The 23,716-nt window shown below is 45.3% G+C and overlaps 2 protein-coding genes across 4 annotated transcripts; one reads left to right on the forward strand and one right to left on the reverse strand.

The window, feature by feature from the left end:
• The first annotated feature begins 790 nt into the window (after nucleotides 1-790).
• LOC144151558 (uncharacterized) lies at nucleotides 791-17,756 on the forward strand. 3 transcript variants are annotated; one of them, XM_077682656.1, is made up of 13 exons: nucleotides 791-1,180; nucleotides 1,271-1,346; nucleotides 2,341-2,526; nucleotides 2,779-2,962; nucleotides 4,363-4,477; nucleotides 5,659-5,901; nucleotides 7,584-7,754; nucleotides 9,341-9,527; nucleotides 11,899-11,999; nucleotides 12,069-12,210; nucleotides 13,155-13,326; nucleotides 13,622-13,770; nucleotides 14,373-17,756. In XM_077682656.1, the coding sequence occupies exons 1-13, from the start codon at nucleotides 854-856 to the stop codon at nucleotides 14,531-14,533; spliced, it is 2,214 nt and encodes a 737-aa protein (XP_077538782.1). In that variant the 5' UTR covers nucleotides 791-853; the 3' UTR covers nucleotides 14,534-17,756. The 3 variants fall into 3 exon arrangements, 2 of the variants coding, with proteins under 2 accessions (XP_077538782.1, XP_077538783.1); XR_013318897.1 differs by lacking the exon at nucleotides 13,155-13,326 and having other exon boundaries at nucleotides 14,373-14,504; XM_077682657.1 differs by lacking the exon at nucleotides 2,779-2,962 and having other exon boundaries at nucleotides 1,127-1,180.
• Nucleotides 16,807-17,592, reverse strand: LOC144153276 (uncharacterized). Its single transcript, XM_077684928.1, has 2 exons — nucleotides 17,378-17,592; nucleotides 16,807-17,029 (listed from the first exon to the last, which is right to left on the reverse strand). The coding sequence occupies exons 1-2, from the start codon at nucleotides 17,590-17,592 to the stop codon at nucleotides 16,807-16,809; spliced, it is 438 nt and encodes a 145-aa protein (XP_077541054.1).
• Nucleotides 17,757-23,716: the final 5,960 nt, after the last annotated feature.

Consider the following 23,716-nt stretch of genomic DNA (forward strand, 5'->3'; position numbering starts at 1 on the left):
CGGCGATGCTCTAAACAGATTTTAATGCGGAGCATCCTTAGCCGAGTACCCCCCCCCCCCCCCCCCCCCCCCCCGCTAGGACCGTGTAACACCCCGTATTTCCTCAAAAATTGATATTTGCCCGAAGAAACGCCTTTAATCGTTATAATAGCGTGAATGAAGATAATTGGTGAGACAGAATTTTAACAACCAAAACTTCACAACCAAAAATATTCACGAAAATGATCTGAAAAACAATAAAACAATATGCACCCTATAAATGTCCCCCGAAACAGAAGAATAAACAAATACCGCGCAAGAACGTTATAAATACGAATACGAAAGGGCGAAAATGGCGAACCGCGTAACGCACTGCTTTTCAGCAAGAGTGCAGATATAGTGCAGGTTACACCATTAGTCGTTTTAATAGCGTAAATAACAAAAATTGGTCGAATGGAATTTCAAAAACCCAAAGAATAAAATATAGAGGAAACAATGCTTTTCCAAAAATGATCTGGAAAAATCAATCATATGCGTCCTATACTTCTCTTAAAGGACCACTGACACCAATTTTTGTGCCTGATATTATTGTACCATTCGCTTCCTTTACCTGCCACGATGTCATGCGTAAAGTATGAACAGCGTGTGTAGAGTGGAACATATTTTAATTTAATGGTAAATGTAGCCCCCACGAGACCTCTCTTCTTTCGACTTCCACCGAAATCGACATCTCGTGACGTCGACTCAGGAAACTGAAAGGTGGTGACGTCAATCGCGATATTCCAAAATCCGTGACGTCGCGTAACAACAACCGGCGGATCGCAAGGCAGTCGCATGAAGCAAGTTCCGTGAGCAGTGCTGTGAGCAGTGCACGATGCATTGTTGTTCAGTGAAGAACTGTCCATCGAAAACAGGAAGTGGAGTTTCTTTTTTAGCATTTCCTCGCGACGAGGTGGTGCGTGATAAATGGGTCGAATTCGTGCGCCGCAGCGGTCGCCCTGAGTGGGTTGCGAAGAAGAGCAGCGAACTGTGTTCGCTCCACTTTTCAACCGAGTGCTACAGTGAGAACCCGGAATACCTGGCGAGGTTTAACCTTTCAAAAGGTCGCGCATGGATCTTTCCCGGGTCACTGCCAACCATTCTTCCCGGCGCACCTGTGGCTGAGAGCGCAGCAGCGACGCCCAAGCGCCGTAAGCGACAGGTTCGTACGCCTATTGTTTATGTCACACGGTGTATACATTTCTGACGCAGCGCTTGGCCTAATCGCTTGCATTCCTATCGTATAATGCAGGAAGATGCAGCAGCAGAAAGCGGCGCACGAGCTATCGACAGCGCCGACGTCGCGATTGCACCGGCGAGCGAAGAAGGTCTGTGATAGCGCTTGTCTCGCGCGCTCGGAATATCGCTGTGCTTCCGAGTGCTCCGGCGGTTTGTTTGAAACACGCTAAGCCGCTTTCTGTACAAAGTAATGCACCTGCCGGCAAGGTATAAAGAGTTTTAGACCTACGAGAAAAAAAAACTGCACGTTATGAGCTCGCTCTCGAGTCTCGGTAAATAACCTGCTTGTTGCGGTGCTCTGTTTAGACCAATTGAGTGGCGCTTTCAAAACCAAGGACAAACAATATAAACAGCACACCTCTAATTTGTTTGGTTACTTTGTCGCGCTTTTACGTATAGAAATATAGACTGCAAGTGACAGCTAAATTGCTTGTTGGTAGTGGCAGTGACAGGGGTGTGCTTTAGGCAAAGCTGCTTGCTGCAGGGGAATGTTTGTAGTTGTGAGACAGTGAAGCAGAGAGACAGCAATTTTTTGCTGGGTTATCATACAGAAACGGTCACTGAGCTGTCTGTAGCTGGCAGCGCTTGTCTCAGGAGAAAAAAAATGTGTGAGAGGTCTTGGCATCCACATTTGGGTAGAAGGACATTTCATTCAAGCATATGTTTTATTCATTGTCTTTACATTGGCCATGAATGAATGACAGTTACAAAACCTTACCGTGGGAAACTTGCGCACTGATTTTTGTACACCAAGAAATCGTAATAGCCAGAAGATGTTGCAAAAACCATGGTAATGTAAGTTTCTAGCCCTCTGGAAATACGTACATAAAAATATAACTTTATTTTATAATTGTATCAATGATAATAATAATAATGAGCACCTTTCATCTGCATTCTGGCACGCAATGAAGTGACCCCTTCCTCCAACCTCCTCTTCCTCCTCCTCTCTCTCCTGAGGCAAGCTTATGGATGTTGTACCCTGCACTGAATGTGTTTCGTGTATGAGGTGATTGCGTGTAAGAGCCTTCTCCGGGTCTATACCAAAATTGCTTGGTATAGTTCAGTTCTTGCCTTTACATTCAGCCATTGCACCTGCATCATCTGCTGCCAGTCCAGCCAACGAGGCATGGACCCCACCCAGAGTCGGCCTCGTGGATGCACAGACGCAGGCCCACGCACACGTAGCCATGAAAAGCACGCAGGTGAACCGCAGGCCCGCAACCCGTTCAATTGGTGTGCAAGCAGGAGGTCCCGCAACCGAAGATGCCGGTGCGTTCCCTTTACTGGAGAAAAAGCTCATTTGTACCGAATTCAAATGCGTGTTTAGCCAAACCAATTTTTCAGAAATTTTTCTCCAACACTAACACTATAAAGGCATTTTTGTACAGCGTAATAATTACTTTTTCATTGCTTCTTTCCCTTCTTAGTAACTTTTTTTCACTCCTTTGAATAGATGAGCACTAAGTTGCTCACACAGTTCAGTGCAAGCTCTCACCAGTAATAACCTGATCTTGCTTCTAGGGTGCCAAACTGATTTGGAGCTTCCCGATGTCTTGCTGCATGAGCACATGCATCAACGGCTCTGCTCAACGCCTTGTCCTAGTGTGCCAGACCACCTGGAGCTGGAACCAATGGATACGTCCATTCCATTCAGAGATGATCCTGCAGATGAGACTTACGACCCTGCACTCGAAATGTCAACGGCGTTAGTGCCTTTCAAATTTCTGCTTACTAATTGTAAACAGTTTGGACAGTCCTCCAGTTTAAGATTTTAGCTATTTTTTTTAATGTTGGTTACCTTTGCAGTTTCCAGTGCATTGTTGGGCAAATATCTACCTATGATGACAAAACCTGTAACATTACATGTTGCTCGCTCGTGTGTTGTCTGCCATAATGGTGCCTGACCAAAACCTTCCTCATGTCTTTCACAATAAGCCTTGTCTGCTTGATTTCTTGGTTTAGAAGAAAGTCAACAGGTAAACTTTTCCAAAACAAGTAAATGTAAAGGTTACAACAGGCCATATGATCCGTCACTTTTGTAACTTTAGATGAAGGCTGTTAAAAAAACCCGCTGAATTTTTGTTTTTTGAAGGGGAGTTTTACATGTGCTGTATGAGCCCACTGCAGCGGAGGGCTAGGTTTTGATTTGTGCCACCTGGAAGCCTTCAACATACAGTAGACTCTCGATTAACGGAACTTCAAGGGACCAAAAAAATTAGTTCCGTTTAACAGGAGTTCCATTTATTGAGAGAGATGTGCAAAGGTGAAAATTTATGTGGCTACGCAGTCGTAATGGCATTTCATGGAACTCTAAGTACTGGAAGGTGAATGCACGTGAATGTTTTTTAGAAAGCAAAAAACCTACAAGAGGCATAGGCACAGCATTCAGAAAGTTCATTTGGCAACAATGAGTTGCTGTGCACTACAAAATGCATCAATTATTTTTGTTTGAGTCCTTGCAACTGCATCTTCACGGAGGCTAGAGGCCTCAACTTCGCCAGTGCTTGCAAGCCACCGAATCTCGAGGACGGCAACGCGGTAATGAAGTGCGAATAGCACCACGATGGCACGAACCAGGCGGCAGGAGTTGAGTCCTGTAACCTCGGCGTCTTGAATCGAGACCGAACGACTGGAACAAGAACTGCGATGTTTCATTCGTTGCTGTAACATGGCTAACCACTTACACGACGAGGCTTACGAGCCCAACGAGACTAAAAAAAATACGGAGGAAGAAAAACAAAAACAGGCACGAAACAGCCGGAACTGTAAAAATGTCGTTCTCATGCCAATGGGTATCACAAGAAGTTCCAATTCTGGTTCCGTTTACACGGTGAAGCCGAAAATTTAGTTCCGATTACCGGGAGTATCTTTACGTTATCTGAATACAAAACCAACCAACTTACAGGCTACTGTTCCATTTCAGCGGCAATTTCGTTTAGGCGATTTGCGTTTCGAGATTCTATTTTATGCCAAAATCTTGACGCACAGCCTTTTTTGTGTCCATCAGGAAAACTGCTGCGGAAAGAATCAAAACAATATCTGGTGGCTCAGAATGTGTGTGTGTGTGCTTTGCCTCCTGAGGTTAATGAAGAATTTGTTTTGCAGTCACAGCGATGTGCTCTCTACGTCATCAAGGAAGTACATCGTCTATGAGGAATGCTTGATGAAGTGCTTCAAGTTCTGCAGGGAGTGTCTGCGCCCAACCAAGTCTTCGTTGGAGGTGGGACAATTATGTTACAGTTAAGCCTGGATGTAGTAAATCTCTATGTAGGAAATTCCTGGATTTAAGGAAGTTTTTCAATTCCCCATTTCCAGCCCCGTTAAAACCCTTGTGTTTGCGACCTCTATGTAACGAAGGCGTTGCGGCGGTTGACCTGGATGTAGCGAAGTCGCTAAACTAATCGGTCATTGCTTTTTGCACTTTTACTGAAAAATCGGCCGGAGAAATGCACTAATTCAGCGAATACTAGCACTAATGTAAGGAGCCAGCAGATACGAAAACGTCTAAATTGCCTAAAAACGAAATTCATCATGATGATGATGCACGGAGCGGCTAGCACCATCCCGTGGCTACATATAGCATCCACTTCTGGTTTTGCTTCTCTAGTGTGACACCACACCAGGTAGCACGAGTAACTTCACTTCACTCCACTTTCTTTTTCCCCAGAATAACGAACTACCGTGCGTTTCCACGTGTGAGTGCAGAGTTGGTTCGAGAGTTAAGTTTTGAGATGCCACGCCTGCCTATCGGCTTGTAGTGGCACGCCTTTACTGCTATCTTCATCGATGAGGGGTCGTAACGCCAGAAAACAAAGTTTTGTCTTTTCAAGACAGGCTCAATTTGAAATGCCGTCTCCGACGGCGAGAAAGAATGCCGCCGCCCGGTACAGTATTCAAGCTAACACCCTCTTCAACATCTTGAGTGCAGAAAAGAGCATCAAGTTCGTGAAAAGGCGCTCTTTCAGCACACGTTTGGTTCTTGAAGCGTGTTAGGGCACCGAAAAGTGTCAAAAGCAACAGTGACACATCAGTTACGTTTACATTTACGAATGCATTTACGAAGGCCTTGCCACTTTGGAGGAGGAGGAGGTAACCTTTTTTGTGGTAAGAAGACTGTATGTGAAGTGCGAGTAGAAGGGGGGTGCACCATGTAGTGCCTAAGCTAGTGCAAAAGCAGCAGGCGCAACTCACAGTTTTTCACTCTGAAATAAATTCTTAAAGAGAGTTCATGTTCACTGAGCTCTAGCATTTTGGCTTCGTTTTTGCTTCATTCCCCCAACTTAAAGGAGCCATGAAGACAAAATGTGTATTACCCTGTACAAAAAATTATAAGCTGAGTTTCACCTGTGCACTATGATGTTTGTAAAGCTATTACAAAGCTTGAACCGTTTTTCATTTCAGGTGACAGCCACACTCGTCGTTGTGACCTCAACGTGTGAGGAAGGCCACCTTCACATCTGGCACAGTCAGCCAAAGAGGAGGCGGTTTGCTGTAGGCAACGTGGAGCTCGCTGCGGCCATTCTTTTCACTGGATCCAGCCCAACCCAGTCCATTCGGCTTCTGCAGAGTGCAGGCATCCCGTGCTTCACCACAAGGACGTACTTTCGTCTTCAACATGATATTTTGCATCCTGCGGTGAAGACGGTAATAACATCTATCTTTTATACTTCACCGAAACACTGCAGGAAGAAGCTAAATGAAGTTATTATCTGCTGAAGGATTAATTTCGCGACGTACGCAACATTACGCGCGTTCGATGACGGCGTGGAGAACAATTTTAGATTTTAAATAATGCTGATGGGTAATAACAATGGCATCAAACACTCCTGTGTTTAGTAATGTGTGCACAAAGGCCACGCCAATCGGAGGTGCACAGAGGTAGCGCGCTGTGTGTAAAAAGAAAAACAATAACAGAATTGCTTCTTTCAGATCACGCGGGAAAAATAACTTTGCTTCTGCTTCGTTATTACGCGTGAGGCTATTACTTTCTATTCCTAGTTATTGCTCCTTACATGTGCATTGCCTAAGCACTGCCGTCATTTCTACGACTGTCCTTAATATCGCACTGTTACGTGTTTCTTTTTTTTTTTTTTTTTTTGCGCAGTCTTGGCAAGAAAGCCTGCAGTTTGCAGGAAGCGAACGTGAAGTGTCTGCGCGTAAAAATCGTGCTTCACGGCACTGCACAGTTTTAGGAAAAAGCGCCTCTAAGCTTAGTTCTGCTCAAGTCTCAACGCAATGCAATTCTGATCGAGTCTACTCAGGCGTTTCCGAATGGATGGTAAATTCTCCATTCGTGAAAAATGCTCTTTCGCAGCTGTCATGGCAATTAAGATTTCGAGAACGCCAATATAGGTTATAACAGGCTATTTCACTTCTTTCAGATTGTTATACGCCCTAACACACGGCATTTGGAGTGTCATTTTACGATACTGGGGAAAATTTTTTGCGTCATAGTTACAGCTCACCTTTTTATGCCCACTGCTTGAATTTACATCTTCTGGGGCAAGCTCAAAGAAATCGTAGTCCAAACAGCAAAAATGTTTGCTTTTCTTTTAATTATATGTGGGAGTGAATTATTCACACATAATTTGGCTAGAGAACTGCCACATAAACATTTGTTGTTATTCCCTTTTCCACTGAAATGTTTATGAATGGAAAGTTGTAGTGTCTTCTATGCAAATTCAAGTGCCAAAACAAGGGCAGATGCAGACAGTCTCACTGGCACACATACTCATGGATACGAGCTTGAGGTACCAATTTACAAATATGAAAAGGTTATTAGAACCCAGAAACATGAGCAGGTGCCTCCCCCACCCCAACCAAAATAAATTGGGCTAAAACGTGTTGTGTGGTTTTGACATGGAGCTTCACTGAACACCAGAATGCAGAGTGCTACAGGTGATTCCCTGCAGGCCTTCCATCTGGATTTACTGCAGGTGTATGAAGACATTCACAGTGCCCGTACGCAGTTTTGTTCAATGTTTCAATGTATGTCACATTGAAATTTTGAAATTGCAAAACATTAGGTTACTTGTTTTGTTTTGGGGGGTTCTTTTATTTTGTGCTTCCAAAAATATTCGCAGTAACGCACTCTTTGCGCCAAGCGGAGGAACAGCCGGTTGCGGTGATGAGGCTCAAGGGCAACTTCCAGTGCCATTCTTAAGTTGTAACCCTGTATAGTAGCTCATTTGCTCCAGGAATACATAGTGCCTGGGTCAGAACCACAAACATCTCCTCGGCTGCAGGTCTGGTGTGTCACAATGAAATAGTACTGCAACTTTTCACGATACGTATGAAATGGCAGTCATTTTTTTACATTATGTTAGGTTTGGCAAGAGGAGCAGACGGCACTGCTTCAGAAGCTCCGAGGAACAGGAGGAGGGGCGAAGCTTGCTGGTGACAGTCGCTCCGACTCACCTGGGTACAGCGCCAAATATGGAACCTACTCGCTGCTTGAAACATCAATGAACAAGATTGTGGACGTCAGGCTTGTTCAGGTATGATGATAATGATATTTTTATTCCTAGTCAGAATAACATATGCAGCGATAGTACGGCGCAAACGTACATGTGTACACATTTCAGTGATTGGTTCTTCATTTTAGTAGGTTAGAGAGAGTACAAGAGCACAAGTCATGCCTACCCGCCGCGGTGGCTCAGTGGCTAAGGCATTGTGCAGCTGAGCCCAAAGACGCGGTTTTGATTCCCGGTCGAAGTGGCCGCTTTACTGATGGAGGTAAAAAGCAAAAACACCCGTGTGTTTGCGATTGTCATAGTTTACATGTCCTTCTATGGACGTGATGAATGAAAATCGTAATATCATCGAATATTGCCAGATTTCTTTCTCTAAAGTAAATAAATAGCAGTGCTGGACATTTTAGCAGCAGTTACCGTAATTGCCCGGCTCTAACACGCACCTTTTTTCCGGAAAAATAGGTCGAAAAATCACATGCGCGTTAGAATTGGATACGAAACCGAAACTGCCAAAACAACGAAAATTTCATCTCGCCCATCGCCATCTCAAGATGGCGCCAAAGCTTTTAGCAACAATTTTTCGGACGCAGGAAGCATAGGCGCCCAGGCTTTTCTATCGGCGTTAAGTACAGGTGCGCAGAATTCTATAGCGACGCGTCGAAAACTGGTTCTACAGTCCTTGTGCAGTGCACGGACCAAATGTTAGAGTAAGCAAAACAATGAATTTTCAAAACAGTATTTACACGGCAGAAGCATATGGCATTTTACTCGTTTCAAACCACATCATCAAACATAAAATTCCCAAGTCCATTGTGTACACAGACTCTCAAAGCGTTGTACAGGCACTGTCATTAGGTAGGTCATCTAAAAACTATGTGATCAATGCTCTTTTCAAGGTACTAATGACTGCATATGCCTCAAATCTTGAAATAACTATATGCTGGGTACCAGGGCATTGTGGAATCCCTGGCAATGAGGCCGCCGACCAAAGGGCTGGTGATGCTGCTTTCATGACTACAGTTGTCATTACAACAGTACCTTACACCGACCTAAACACACACATCAGACGACAGCTTCGTAACACATGGCAGTTACACTGGAGTCAACAAACAGACAACAAACTACACTTAATAAAACCACAATTGGGACGCTACACAACTGACTCACACAACAGATATGCTGAAGTTGCCCTGGCTAGGCTGGCTCACAAAGTTCCGTGCACGCTAGAATCGGAAGTGCAAGTTTTTTCGTTTTTTTTTGCCAGGAGCCTTTGCCAGGAACCAGCGAGCCTTTTCGGAAAGCGCGCTGCGTGCATTTTCCCTTTGGCGCCACGCGACAGAGGGCGCGTCGGGGCCGTACCCGGCGGCGTGACTTTATCGTGCCGCCGGAGGAAGCCCCCTTGCGCTTCCTGAATAATTCTTGGTCCGTGGGTACAGTGCCTTGGGATTACACTGGGCACACCATGGCTTTTTGAACCCAGAGTGAAGTGGGAGGAGTAATGTTTCAGTGGGGTTAGGAAAAGGGGGGGGGGGGGGGGGGGGGGTTCTGTTTTTACATTTACCGATTCAGTGATAGATGAAAGAAACCTTCGGGATCTTTTTCTTTTGCAGTCCAACGAGGTTGCTTCAAGCAGCCACATGGAGCTTGAGGGATTGAAGAGGTCCCTGGAGTTCTTAGATGATGGCGACGTTATGATAGGCGAGCTGGTCACGGACCGGCACCCGCAGGTTCGGAAGTACCTGAGGACGCAGCGGCCTGGTGTGAGCCACCTCATCGATGCTTGGCACGTAAGCAAAGGTCAGTAGATCATGATGTTTGTTTCAGAAGAGTTAAAACTTGGGCTGGTTTCCGTTCTCCTTGTTGTGTTGGGCTCGACCCTCGTGTTTAAATAAAGCTTGGACCCCGATCCATTAAAAATAATTTGGTTGCTAGTAAGCAGAAGTGTTTATCTACTTCTTGTCCTTTCGCATCTGACAAGCCTTCCAATAAACACTTTCTCTCAAAGTGTTTATTTCAGCTGCATGCATAGGCACACAATAGGGACCGGGCGGCCGTTGTATGGCACCACCGTCGTTTCAGTGAACACCGCCGCCCGTGGCGAACCGCTCGTCAGTGGAATGCCGGTGGCAGTCAGCGCAGCGTAGTTGTGCATGGCTTTCTGTCGTTTTTCTGCGGTGCGGCTTGCAAAGCGTACGTAACCCCACGTGCATTTTTCAGATCGGTAAATCTTGAGTGTAGATGTGACGTTTACGAGGCATGTCATGTGTGTTATTTACTTATTTACACCCATACTCAGTATTTACAAATAGCAGACGACGCTCAATGCGCCAAGCTGGAAGTAAAGCTGGAAGTGAAAGTTCGTTGCTTCATGCAATTTTTTCATGCCTGCATTCAGTTTCGCGAATCGAGGAGTATATTGCCGCTAAATGCTCCCACAAAGCCGGTGTGTGCAACCAATCTAGGAATGCTGCGGCGCTGGCCTTTGGCAGTTGATGACGAAACGGCATCGACGTCGTGCACAAGCGAAAGACAAAGTTGGATGGTGTCTTCGAAGATTTACCTCAAAACAGAAATTGTGACGAACGACGCTTCCGTAACTTCATTACCTACGGCTGAAACTTGCTTGCCGTGGACAAGCATTGCTTTACAAGAATTGCAATGGTTGCTGGCTAGTTGGTAAATGGTTTTTCAAAAACCAATTCCTGCGTGACTGAAGGACGCAAGACAGGAGGGTGCCCGAAACCAGTACTCTGCAGTTTCACAACTGAACGCTGCGGTCGGTTTACAAGCTGCCACCTACGCTTGAAAAATCATGCACACCTTCGTGTAACGACGATGAGGTTGATCGCAAAGCTCTATCGTATGGGTTTCCTTGGTTGCCTTCTGGATTTAAACTTTGACTAATTAAGCGTCGAATTTGACCAGTGCGCAGTTTGGTCTTTTGATCGCAGCGTCTTTGACTTTGACCATTTCCCATTCGATTTCGCACGAAGAAAACTTTGTGTTCAACCATCATAATCATTAGACGGAGGGCTAAATGATTTTGCTGTTTAATTTTGAACTTCCATGCCCCCTCTCCAAATCTAAACTTTTCCAGCGTGTCGGAAATGTCTGTGGTGGAGGTCTCGGGCTCATGCACCCATATTTGAGGCAACTAGTAATCACGCGTTTTTGGTGTCTTCACCAGGCATTACACGATTTTTTAGGTACTCTGTAAAGAATACTTAAGCATTAAAAAACATCAGCTGGCGGTAACACTGCCACATTTTCTAACTATCGGCGCCAGCCTTTATTCTACGCAGGTGGTAAAACGGGAAGGGGAGGAGGGATGGTTTGTAGCTTGGGCTGTTGAGTTGGTGAATAACTTTGGCTCTTGATAAAATGACCACCACAAACGTGGGATTTCCACTTCGGCTTTCAGGCTCCCATGCTGTCACAGTGTCGCTCACCAAAACCGAAGGTACAAAGCTCACGGTAACAGAAAGTGTAAACTACCGCAACATTTCTACAACTACACGGTAATCAATCTCGTATGCAGGTGCCTTTCTATTTAAAACACACGTATCGAGGTATCCCAGCGCTAAGGCTGGCGTGGAAACCGTAGTCATTGAAACCAGTGAAGATAATTTAAGTGGTAGAAATGAATTCCAATAATGCTAATAGTTTTATTCCTACTCAGATCGCGCGGAGCCAGGCGCAGAGCGCTGCAAAAAGCGCTCGTGTCAATGTAGCCCTTCTTCAACCTTACAAGCATCCAATAAGTTTGCGTAGCCGTTAGTGCATTTAAGAAGAAAATAATACTAATAATAGTAGTTTTATTCGTACTCAGAACGGGTGGAGCCAAGCGCAAATCGCTGAAAAAGCGCTCATGCCATTGCAGCCGATACCCAACTTTAGACGCGTCCGACAAGTTTACGTAGTCATCACTGCATCTAAAACCCAACACATCTGTTTAGACTTCGTTTCATCTCACATGTCTGCTCACAACGCCACCAAAACATACAAAGCACCGAAGCAAACACGACAACAACAACGGGAGGCTGTGTTGTCCAATGCACCGGCTCATTTCACTGACGAGGGGAGCGCCGAGGGGTGGCGCCACCCGTCCAGCTGCCCGGTCCCTATAGTCATGGCACAAATGTGAGACGTCTGCTCCATGTTTTTTTAGGGCTGAAGAAAAAGCTTTTGGCAGCCTCGAAATCAAAAGGCTGTGATGCGATTGCCTTGTGGTGTGAGTCTATTGTGAACCACATCTACCATGCTGTGCAGGTAAGAGGCCCTAGTGTGACTGCTTTGCAATGAGTGTCTGTTGTGAACCACACTGGTCATGTTGTGCAGGTTGGTGCAGGCGATGCTGATCTTGCTGAAGCTGTGTGGCTGTCTGTGCTCAACCACATTAAAGACAAGCATGATGGCCACAGCGCACTGTACGACAGGTGCAAGCACGGGGACCTGAAGCCACGTAAATGGATCTACCCAGGTTGTGTATATTGCATTGCTAGGGGTGTGCAAATTGGGATGTTTGGCTTCAAAGAAAAGATGAAGTGAATTCTAATACGAAAACTGAAACCTTGACTACAGCTTCTCAAGCATTCTTCAGTAACTTTCATTTGTAAAAAAGTAAAAGGCTCATTTAATAGGGTTTGCGCAATTTTTATCATGACACTACTGCATTATGACACTACATTTTATATGGGGTCAATTTTATAGTAAGATCAATAGGACAGCGCAAGGCATGAAAAATTGTGATTTTTAAACCTTCCTTTGCATGCCTCCACGGCATGGTCTTGCCTTCCTCTTGCCATTTGGCCACGCATCATCGGAGCAGTGCGGTAGAGCTTGTTGCCGTGAGCGCAAAGTGTGGGTGCATGCTCGTGATCTTCAAAAAACTTCAAAATTTCTTCAAAATTTCAAACAGGGTTGGTCAACTAAAACCAAACTTAAATTTCACATTATGTGCCTGTACAAATTCAATTGTACAAGTTTGTACAAATCGCAGGAAATGTGAACACACAACCTGGCAGGTATGCGTGGCTAGTCCTATAGAGTCAAATAATGTGTTTCTTAATTCTATGACAATGGTTATTCTTTCTCATTGTTTCTTGTTTCTGCATTTGTAAATTTGCTTTAAAATGTGCAGTGCACAGGGGCACAACCCAGTAGTGGCATGCAGGTCTGCAACCCGAACGCATCAGTGTGCCTGCACGGCCTCAAGCAGTACTTCCTTTGTGGCCTGCTGTAAGGGCAAATATGTGTTTGTGTTCGGCACAAGTATGCTGCTGCCCGTTCGTTTATGCACATACACTGCGCTCTTGTTCCAAGTAAAACTAGTTCAGCTTCGAGCACCTGCCCCTTATTTTTCCCCATATGAAACAGTGATTTGTACCATAATTCTTATTACAAGGTTTTACTATGCTCTTTTAGGGACCGATGCTTACTGCAAGCTTGAACAGCTTCTGGGTAACAAGAGGCTGCTCCATGATATCCGGCAGATATCTCCTCGGTTTCAAACCTACAGCGTGGAATCCTTCCACGCTGTGATCAACCGGTTTGCGCCGAAAGCGTTTGCATTTTCCTACATGGGGATGCATGTCAGGTGAATATTCATAACAAAAAGTCAACTTTGCGACTGTGCACTAAAACTTATAACCAGACATACTGCACGGCTACATTTTTAGAATCCACACAGTGGTTGTACGTGGCCTTCCCAGCATCATGACATAGCAGCCCCTTAAATTTGTGCGAACCAGGCTTGCTTTGTCATGTTGCTTTACTAGCCAATGCATAGAAAATTCTGGCTACGTATATCTTGTCGGGTTTCTTGTGGAGCAACCAGGAGAAGCCAAGCCCATTTCCGTGAAGCTGCATTTTTGTGTGCAAATGTATTGCAGGTGTGCACTGGCTGCTCTCCATTACAACGAGAACGCTGGGAAGGAGCAAGCCAGGACCAGTTGTGGAGACCTGCGCTGGAGGGTGAATAACCCAAGGCAAAGTAAAGGACGTCGCACCGTCTCTGCCATCACTCTGCCACCCACGTATGGTACGTACACTGTGTACACATCTTTGCATTCAGTACAATGGGGATATTTTAACTGCTTCCTCTAAATGTTTGCAACCAGTTGTGACACGCAGCCTCGTGCTGAATGTGATAGAGCTATAAATTTAAATCACTGTTGTTGGTATCACTAGAAAGATCATTCTTGAACTCGTCGTCATTCTCTTCAAAAAAGACTTGCTGGCACTCCTTGTGCCAGCAAGGGGGTGGTACTTTTGGCGGTGCTCCCCAAAGACTTGGGGGTGCTCTTCTTGTGGGAAAACCACGCCTTGGCTTTTAGTGGCGCCGAAGAAAAGCGTCGCAAGACCCGGTATCCATTTCAACGAGCGTCGTGTTCCTTTTCAAAGACAAAGTAAAAGTCACTGCATGCGCTGCATGCTGCACGTACATATCATCCTCATCGTCGTCCTTACGCGGCACATTCCAACCACGTGACAGTACAGCGCGATGTTCAAATAAAATTTACAACACTTCTCGCACCCCTTACCACTGCCTTCATTGAAGCACACCTAAAAATGCTATGTCTGTGCTAATAAGTAATCGTTTTCAGTATTTTTTTGTAAGCCTGTGTTGCTTTGTGTTTGTAGGCTACATCGAGCGCCTGATGGGAGCTGTGGAGGACCGCCTGGACTCCAGACAGCCTGACCAAGTCTGTCCACCACAGCCACCACCCCTGGCCAGTTCCCTCAGCCCAGCAGACAAGAAAGCGCTGATTGCACAAAAGCTCTCTCGTTTCAACTTACCTTAGATGTTGGTTGCCAAAGTTTGGTAGTGTGAAGTGACAGTGTCGGACTGGTAGGCGTCTGGTGAAAAAAATGGGGTTGCTCCCTCTTCCATAGGAACCGTTAAAACACGAAAGTGAAATGTGCCTTTACAGGAGCAGTTGAATGTTTATTGCGCATCGGTATGAACTTGCACATCGCTACTTATATTTCGTCGGTATGGCACCGTTAGACGCACCAACGTTAGACACTGGATTGAACGCATCAGAGCATTGCGTAAATCCGACTGAAACCACAGGCGCTAGCAAACCGTTTGTGCGAACGAAACCAAATGAATTATCAGCAAATTGTTTGGTGAACACACGCTGGAGCAAACCGTGTCACGTCACGACACGAGCGCGACATCAGCAAGTCGGCTTCTCCGCAGCTTACACTGCGCGTCCCCCGTACACGTAGGCGCTGGCATCGAGGCGCCAACTGTCGGCGCCTCTCCTAGATAAGGCGCGTTTGTCGCTCTGTTCATGCGTCTACTCATAGCGTAGTCGGGAGCGTGTTTCGTACCTCCCGTCGCGACGGAAGAGTTCATGGATCAAATCCCGGCACCGCCGCGTCAATCGGAAGTTTTTCTGGCGATGTCATTTCCGTGACGGATATGACGTCAGTTAGATCTTGGTGGACTCCAGCATAAAACACTTTCGTTTCAAAAGGCATTCAACGCAAGTGACTATGTATTGCTTAACCTAGCGCCTCATGCCTGAAAACCAGTAGGTCTCTCTTGACCCTCACAGCGTCCTGTCCACAGTGAAATGACCGATGTTGTCGTGCCAACTTTTCACAACCCTCCAACATGTCTGGCTTGGAATGACCCGGAGAAGACTTCGATGTCGTAACCAAGGTAGTTGACTCAGCCACAGAAGCACTTACTCAATCGTAGTGTCCGTCCCGCTCTTCATAGAGCTTCCAAAATCTTCACAGGTGTGTGAACCCCTCGTCTATAGCTGTCATTTGGAGCAACATGTCATCCATCTAGGCAAGTGCCACAGAGTATCGTGGGAGTCCCAGAACCACGTTGATCCTGTGTCTCAATACCCCTTGGGCATTGGCCAGGCCAAACGGAATTCCTACAAATTCGTAGTGCCTGTCAGGGGTGACGCATGCTGTCTTGTGTTTCAACTGCTTTTCCATGCGCAATCCAGGTGTACAGTCTTCCACAGGGACCAAAAGTAGCTAAGTACTCTAGAATTGCAGTGTGTAAGACTGAATCAAATGCTGACTTTAGGTCAAGAAATACTACTGTCAGTATAGCTGAATGTTGCCTATGAAATACACAGCCATCACTGAAAAGCGTGTGAATGCGGATCAATTGTGGCTAGCAAAAAAAAAAAAAAGCTTATTGACCAGCACCTGCCCTAAAAATTCTGATGGCAAAGTCAAGACTCCACGTGCTTTGCATGGGGCCATGTGATTTCTAGGAAAAGGGCCTTTAGGCTTTCCAGTTGTACACGTATACAACCAAAGTTGTATACGTGAATCGATGTGGTGAAAAGATTGTATCATTGTTTTTCTTGTGCAAAGTACGATGACTTAGTATGTATGGTGCATGTGTCCTTGGCATTAAAATTATGATTGCAGTGATGATGCGGATACATTCCTGTGTATGTCTGTTTACTTCAAGTTCATTTTTTCTTGAGGCATGAGAGAAGGTGTTATACTGCATGACATTGCACTGTGTACTATTATGAATAAAAACACTGTCTTTGCTCCACCACTTTTAATATTCTGGGTACCTGAACCCAACGTATGCCTCAGATGGGAATGTGTCCCTAATTTTCCACACTGCACAGCTTGGAATGACTTCTCGGTGGCCTGCACCCAGGTAGTGGTATATCCACCGGGCAAACTGCCTGTAGGCAGTCAGCCTGTACCGTCTAGAATGAGAATGAGAGACAGCAAATTTTAAATGAACATGACAGCTTGATTTGTAATTTATCACTGATAAAAATGATGATTGGGCAAGGTGAAGCAACAAAACAAAGAAATGGGGGAAGAGGTTCAACAAATATCTATGCAGAGGGTTGGATTTTATTCTCCCCCTTAACTTTTCATATGAAGTACACCCTGGTTCTGATTCAGTAATGGTGCACTCCCACGATCGTGTTGATTTTGTGTGCTGCGAACGCACGGGAAACAAATGCATGACAACAAGCACATTTTGAAGGTACCACAGCGCAATTAGTAGTCGCGGAATGAATGAACGCCACTTAGAAGTAGTAAACCAAGTTATTGGAGCCCAAAATTATTACGTGTGGATGTCCGGGGCGTCCACGAGGCTTGGCCGGTTCTGCCGGAATGCGTAATAGGCAATTTCCAACGCGTGGATGTTCAGGCAGCCGTGGATGTACGTGGGGTGTGCTGTTATGCAGGAATCGCCCTCCGGCACCAGGGCGTCGACTTCGGGCACCTCCCTGCAGCACACGGACTGCAGCCCGTCAGTCATCGGCCGACAGTGGCCGCACTGGCACCTGCGGGAAATGGACCACTGCAGCAGGCCTACATGCAAAACACTGCCAGTGCTGGCTTCCGTGGCCAGGACGCGGTTCCATTTAGTTACGCTCTGAATCGCCGTTTTCCATCATCGATCTGCATAACAGGTTCAGCGAGCAAAATGAACTCATGACGTTAGGCGTACATGGAGTTCACCTCGCGCAGTACAGCGTTACAAAAACGTTGCGCCGGGTAGCGCTTGCAACTGCAATGATGCCGTTACGATTGGACAAATAATTACGAATTCGTATGCTATCGCCATCGCCATCGCAGCACCTACAAAACGCTGACATAAAGCTCTTACAATGTTTTTCAAGACAGCTTACCACTCCACGTTTCCGACGCGTGCGGCCCTGTTGTCTTCAGGGCTGTCGCTTGCGTCGGTGTCGCTTTCGTTGGTGCCGTCTGAAGAGCTGCTTGCCAGCGGGTCAAACCTGAAATGGCACCCGTTTGCGAGTGCCGCCGCGTCTGGCAGCTCTTCAAGCGGCGTAAAATCGTCCACGTCGCTCGAAGACTCGTCGCTCGACCCGCTACGCGCCATCGTGCAAACCACGTGCGGACTGTAGCAGACGAACAAGCGCTGGTAGAGCGTCACAGGTTTTCGTCTACCCACGTGATAGCGCCGGCAGTGTTGTGACGTATACTCGGGATTTTTGGCCGCCCGTGCTCTCCGGGCAGGAAGCGCTGGCAGCCGGGGACGGCAGTTTTCACAGCCTTATATTTCGGTATATAACGTGCGCTCATGTGCTTTAACCACTGTTTCGTGGTTGTTAGGCCAGTAGGTCTCGATCTAACCAATAAAAACATGAAGTGAAAATTTGGTGTCAGTGCTCCTTTAAGAAACCCGGGGAATACAGCAATAAAGTCGTCAATACAGTCGAACACGCATATATCGAACTCCAAGGGGATCGCAAAAAAGTTCGATATATCGATAATTCGAAATATTCAATATGCCTATCTAAAGCTTATCTCAAAGCTCCGCACATCACAGAGCTCTTGAAAGTCGCGATAAGCGGTAACTTGCGGTGCAGCGTTCGATATATCGAATACGCCCGTGATTGGGAGCTCAATACACTCGTACAACGGCGCTATGCTTTTGCACGGGATTCCAAGGGGATGTTAAGACTGTTCGATATAAACAATAATTCGATATAAGCGTGTTCGATATATCCGTGTTCGACTGTAGTACGTTATAAATACGAACAAAAACGCAGGAAATGGCGAGCAGTGTAACGCCCACTATTCCTACAAAAATTCAGGTTTGGTGAAAATAACTTTTTGTTGGTGATGATGATGATTGTGTCCAGTACCATGCTGTTCTTTCTACATCCATTAGGTTTTTACATTAGTTTGTAAAAACGTACGGCTCCATCGCACATTCCAGGATTTTCCAAAATACCAATCTCGGTGCATTTTTGTGCCCGAGCTGCGCGCGAGGTATGAAGGGCGCCGTAATGAGGGGCTGCCCGGTCATTTTCACTCCCTCAGGATCTCTAACGTGCGCTTAAATCTGGACACATGCGCGATTTGTGCTTTGCCTTAATCAGAAAAATGGTGGCTGTGTTTGGCGGAGCACAGCGTTCTTGCCACTGAGCCTCTTTGAGGGTCAGAAATTTGCTGTGGTAGCAATAGCTATTCAAATTAGCAACACAGCGCAAAAAAGCCGGAACCCTCACGCTTTTAGCTATTCAAAGTTTGTAAATCCGAATTTACCTTAGTCCGGACTTTTAAACCTCACCTTCTCAAGTAAACTAGGGAACACAGTAATTTTTTTTTCATTTTTACACAGCTACGAAGTTGTCCAAGGCTTGGCTATCTTTTCATGTTTTTCTTCATATTCCCAAACAGGGAAAGCAACGTTAAACACTCTGAAAACTTGTTAAAAAAGGTGCTGCACCGACGCTTTGGTGTATCATTTACGTATACAAGACCCTAATTTACTTGAGACAAACGTAATGCGTTGTTGATTCCTTATTTATTCCGCGAAGCGATAACTGGTCACGTTTCTCACTGAATGATTTTCTGATACAGCTAATTAGAAATAGACCACTAATAGAACAGCCACCACAACAGTATGAAGTCCTATGTTAGTTATGCAGATATGAATACGTGCAGTGGCGGTAGAAGGGGCCCTGATGGGTATTGTCACATTATTACGCGCACGTGCGTAGACAAAAGATAGGAACTGCCTTGCGGAGCAGCCGCCTTCTGACATTGTATCGCTATTTAGGGCTCCAATTACAAACAATACATTTGAAGGGTCAGCAAAAGGTACTCCTCATGAATGTAATAAAGTCAGACTCATTGCGTGAGCAGTCCTATACAGCGGACCAGCAATACTATTATATTTCTAAACACATTTTCGACATCCTATTTGTTTTGAAAATATCACCAGAAACCTGATACTGCAGATTACTTTTAGCGTATGTATATATACTGTGACCTCCTTTATTTTTATGCTTGGGCTGTACTGTCTTATTCTTGAAGGTATGATTTGAGGCATATATTTCTTGTCTATGTCTCCGCAAGCACAACTGCATAAACCTTTGTATTGAAGAAAGGAAACCAGTGTAAAGATCACTTTTTTATTTTTAATACTTCTCATGTTCAATTCAAAAGCCTGGAAAACTTCTCTTTGTTCTTGTATTTTAAGACAAAAGCCTTAACTGCCTGATTCTGCGAAAAAGCGCACTTGTTGCTGTCTCTGCAGTTATCTGATCATGTAAACGGCCGCCGATGTAAAGAGTACAAAAAAAAAACAAGTGCGCGATCGGTTGAGATTTGAAACCAGGCCCGCGCAGTAGCAGCGCAGTGGTCTACCCACTGTACTATCGCCTTTATTTTCTGTTTCTGCCATGGTATTTAATTAAAATATAGAGAACCATATATACACAAGGTATTTACAAAATAAGGAGCCTAATATACAAGGCGAAAAGGGTAAGCTGGAGTTTTGCACACAAAAATTGGCAACAATTCCTAATAGTAAGTGCGCAATGGCATACACATCGGCGCAAAACAGGGTACCCATCCGGTCTAAAATCATTTCGGTCATAGTAAGTTTTTAGGTTAATCATCATTTCACAAAAGTGCTACTTGGAAGATGCCATCGGCTCGGAGATCCTCTCTAAAATGCGTGATTGCTATAGACTTTGTAGAGCCATCAGGAAAAAACAGGTCATTAGGCATGTCATCGCAAGGAGGTACAAGGTACCGCACTCTGTGGGGCGTGAATTCAGCGTACTTCTGGCATGTCCGTTGAGCACATACCAGAACAATAGAGCGTCAGTGCAGTCAATGAAGCAGTGCCCAAGTGTTTGTGGAGCATCAGAAAGCCGACAGTTAAGAGAAGTCACAAAAAATGTTTCTATTACGCAGACATGTTTTATCTGGCCATGTCCAGTATGTAGCTTGAAAAACAAAACAATTTTTGGACATGGGGCTAAACACATGATGGCCGGTAAACCATAGTAAAGAGATGTGTAGAGGGGTACAGAAAATAGCATTAACATCGTCTGTGTAAAGTGTTTTACGGGATGCCGTAAATAAATAGTTGTTCTGAGGGAGCAGCGCAAACTAGACAGGACAAAGGGTAGGACACAACACGAGCGCTTACTAAAAACTGAAGTTTTTATTAGGAAATGGAAGAACATATAAAGAAGCCTGCGTACTAACACACCGTGACATAGGCCATGCGCACAACACTCTTGCTCACACTGAAAGTTGTAGCTCATGCGCGGTCAAGCTAATGAACTTCACAATCCAGCAAGCACACCGAGGGGGAACTAATGCAGTCATCACCATTCTTTTTGATAAAGAAGGCTTCGGATATCTCCCTTGTGCGCGCGTCTTTGTGTGAAAACAAAATACTTGTCCCGTTAAGTTTCGGATAACATCCATGCTTAGAACAATGTGACGAGAGTGGGAAGAAGGCTTGCCCTTTACATCGGAAGGCTTGCCCTTTACAGCGTTGCGATGTTCCCGCAGACGTTCATTTATGCATCTCCCCGTCTGTCCAATGTATATCTTATCGCACGACAAGGGAATGCAGTACACGACGTTACTTCTGCACTCAACAAACTGTGATCAGTGATTTACGCCACACCCCTTCTGCACAGCCTTACTTTTTCTTTCCGCCTTCTTGTCAATTGCGGGACAAAGATTTTCTAGCTTATTTTTGGCGGAAAAAACAACGTCAACATTAAATCTCCCGGCTATCTTTTTAACCCTGTGCGAAAGAGCGTGAACGTACGGAATAACCGCAAACCGCTGGGGCTTTTCCTTTGCCTAAGTGCACCTTCCAGAATTCTTCAGTTTTGAAAGCACCTTCCTAGCAGCACAATCAATAAAATGATCCGGGAAACCAGCCTGCCTTAGTCTATTAACCTGGGACGCAAAACTGGCACCCATACTGTGCACACATGATTTCGTTATGGACGAGTTCAAGCTGTTTACAGCTATTCCCAATTTTACCACCTTGGAGTGGCAAGAAGAAAAACATAATGGAGGTTTTTTTGACCTAGGCAGGTAAGTCCAACACACGTGCTTATCCTGGAACAAGAGTGACAAGTCTAAAAACTGAATAACGCCTTCTTTGGAACACTCAGTGGTGAAGGCCAACCCATGACCGTTATCCTCAAACGCACACATGATACGAGACATTTTTTGCTTAAAGTTACTGTCCCGGACAACCAAAAGGTAATCATCAACATACCTAAAGGCCTTCACAATCAAGGTCTCCAATTCTTTCTCAAGAACGACATTCATGGCACTTAGAAAAATGTTACTCAACACAGGAGCCACGCGAGAACCAATGCACACCCCCGATTTCTGAATAAAAACACTATTGCCGCAGGCGACGAGGGTAGACTTCAAGTGAAAGCTCAAAAGCTCCAGGAAACTCGAGAGGGGAATGCCACACCTGTTAACAAACTGCAACTCGTCGTTTTGTTCTGTAATGCAATTATAGACACAGGACATAAGTTTTTCATGGGGAATAGAGTAGAACAAATCGGTAACATCGATACTAAACGCTGAACAATGTGTAGGTTTCTCTGTAGACAAATATTCTACCACCTTGTCAGAGCCAGAGACAAGAAATGGGTCTACACATATTAGCGTGCACAACTGGTTCTGGAGGTACGTAGAAACCCTTCCCTGCCATGACTCCCTTTCTGTGATGATAACCCGAAACGGGATGCTCGTTTTATGTGTCTTCGCAGAGAAGAAAGGCTCCAAGGTGTCCTTTTTCGACTTACTGACAAGAGTGGCTAGCCGGTCCAACTTCATATCATTAAGCAGCGCTACGGCTTGCTCCTTTACCTCGCGTGGTTTTAACAGGGTTTTTCTGAAATTTTTATTAACAGCAGCAAGGGCCTTAGTTGGTTGCAAGCTTAAAACAAAAGTTGTCGAAGTTGTTGTTACTCTCTGTGGCACATAAACACACGAGAAATTTTCAATGAATGTGGAGCTTTAAAGGGAAGGTGAAGCGGTTTTAGAATTAAATGAGAAGTTGACTAGCAACAAGTACACATTGAATAGTTCATGTGTACGAAATATTTTCGCAATACATGCAATAGAAGCGGCGCAATGAGCAAACAAAAGTGGCCCGATGCCCCGCCCCCATGTCGCCGCGCGATGCCGGAAGACCGAAGAGCGCGGGCGAAAACCTGCTGAAAAACGTCATACCTGGACTTCCGGCCGGATCGGCCGCCTCGGCCATGCTCTTTTCGCCGTGTGTCCTTGTGAATGATACCTGTTGTTGTTGTGGTTGATAGCACTCATTTGTACAATTTTCGTGTTCAAAAAGTATGCACGAACGCCAAACGAGGCATACGTTATCATGCCGTATTCCTAAGCAGAATAATGCCACGCCGGGATCCTTGATAACATACGGAAGCGACAGCCTAGGTGGCTGTGCTTGATGACAGAGAATATACTACACTACGTTAAATACTTTGTAAACCACTCCAATGCGTTTTTTTTTATGCGACGGACGTGAATGTTCACATTAGATTCTAGATTTAGGAAGGATGGGAAATACTGCTGTACTTCGGCCGGGGATGCTTCGTTCCATCCAGAAACCAAGTCACATTTGTTCAGGAAATACTTGTTTCGTTAAACGCGTCGGTTTTCTTTACCTATGGGCTCATGACAGTGTTCAAACAGTATTCCTACAAAGTAAAAGAACCAAGACAACCAGATTACTTATTTTGCAAGTATACATGTCACGATAAGGTGATGTTTGTCTGGAATTAAAAAAAAACACCACTCCGAACCACCACCGTGCGATAATTTGTGTTGACTGCGGGGGCCTAATTTTTTGCCCAAGATTCCGTGTGGCTGCATATTATAACCTGGCAAGCACTTGTTGTCACTGAACCTCAAGTGTGCTCCAGTGATAGTCGGTGATATATATATTGATGATACTAAAAAAATTAGGAGCGAAGAGTAAATATACGGCCTCTGTCCGACTAGCGCGGTAAATGCTTAAATCTAGAAATGCTGAAACAGGCCAACGATTCATTATCACAAACGTTTGGTGATTGTTACCTAAAGTAACGTAACTACAACGTAACTGCCTTGTCCGACTGGTCTGTTAATTATAACGAGGTGGCCGTAATATTGTAGCAGAATGCGCAACGCACAAGCGAAAATCAAGCCCTACT

This window comes from Haemaphysalis longicornis, unplaced genomic scaffold, assembly GCF_048455015.1.
Source record: "Haemaphysalis longicornis isolate Haplotype H1 unplaced genomic scaffold, Haemaphysalis longicornis Haplotype H1 scaffold_9, whole genome shotgun sequence".
Lineage (NCBI taxonomy): Eukaryota > Metazoa > Arthropoda > Arachnida > Ixodida > Ixodidae > Haemaphysalis > Haemaphysalis longicornis.

Bases quoted from the DNA above. Each gene is read 5' to 3' on its own strand.
- LOC144151558 (XM_077682656.1), top strand. From the start codon at position 854: ATGCATTGTTGTTCAGTGAAGAACTGTCCATCGAAAACAGGAAGTGGA. The intron at 2,963-4,362 runs GTTAGTGCCTTT...TTTGTTTTGCAG, and splicing joins GCACTCGAAATGTCAACGGC to TCACAGCGATGTGCTCTCTA. The intron at 13,327-13,621 runs GTGAATATTCAT...AATGTATTGCAG, and splicing joins TACATGGGGATGCATGTCAG to GTGTGCACTGGCTGCTCTCC.
- LOC144153276 (XM_077684928.1), bottom strand. From the start codon at position 17,592: ATGGCGCGTAGCGGGTCGAGCGACGAGTCTTCGAGCGACGTGGACGAT. The intron at 17,030-17,377 runs GTAAGCTGTCTT...CATTTCCCGCAG, and splicing joins CGCGTCGGAAACGTGGAGTG to GTGCCAGTGCGGCCACTGTC.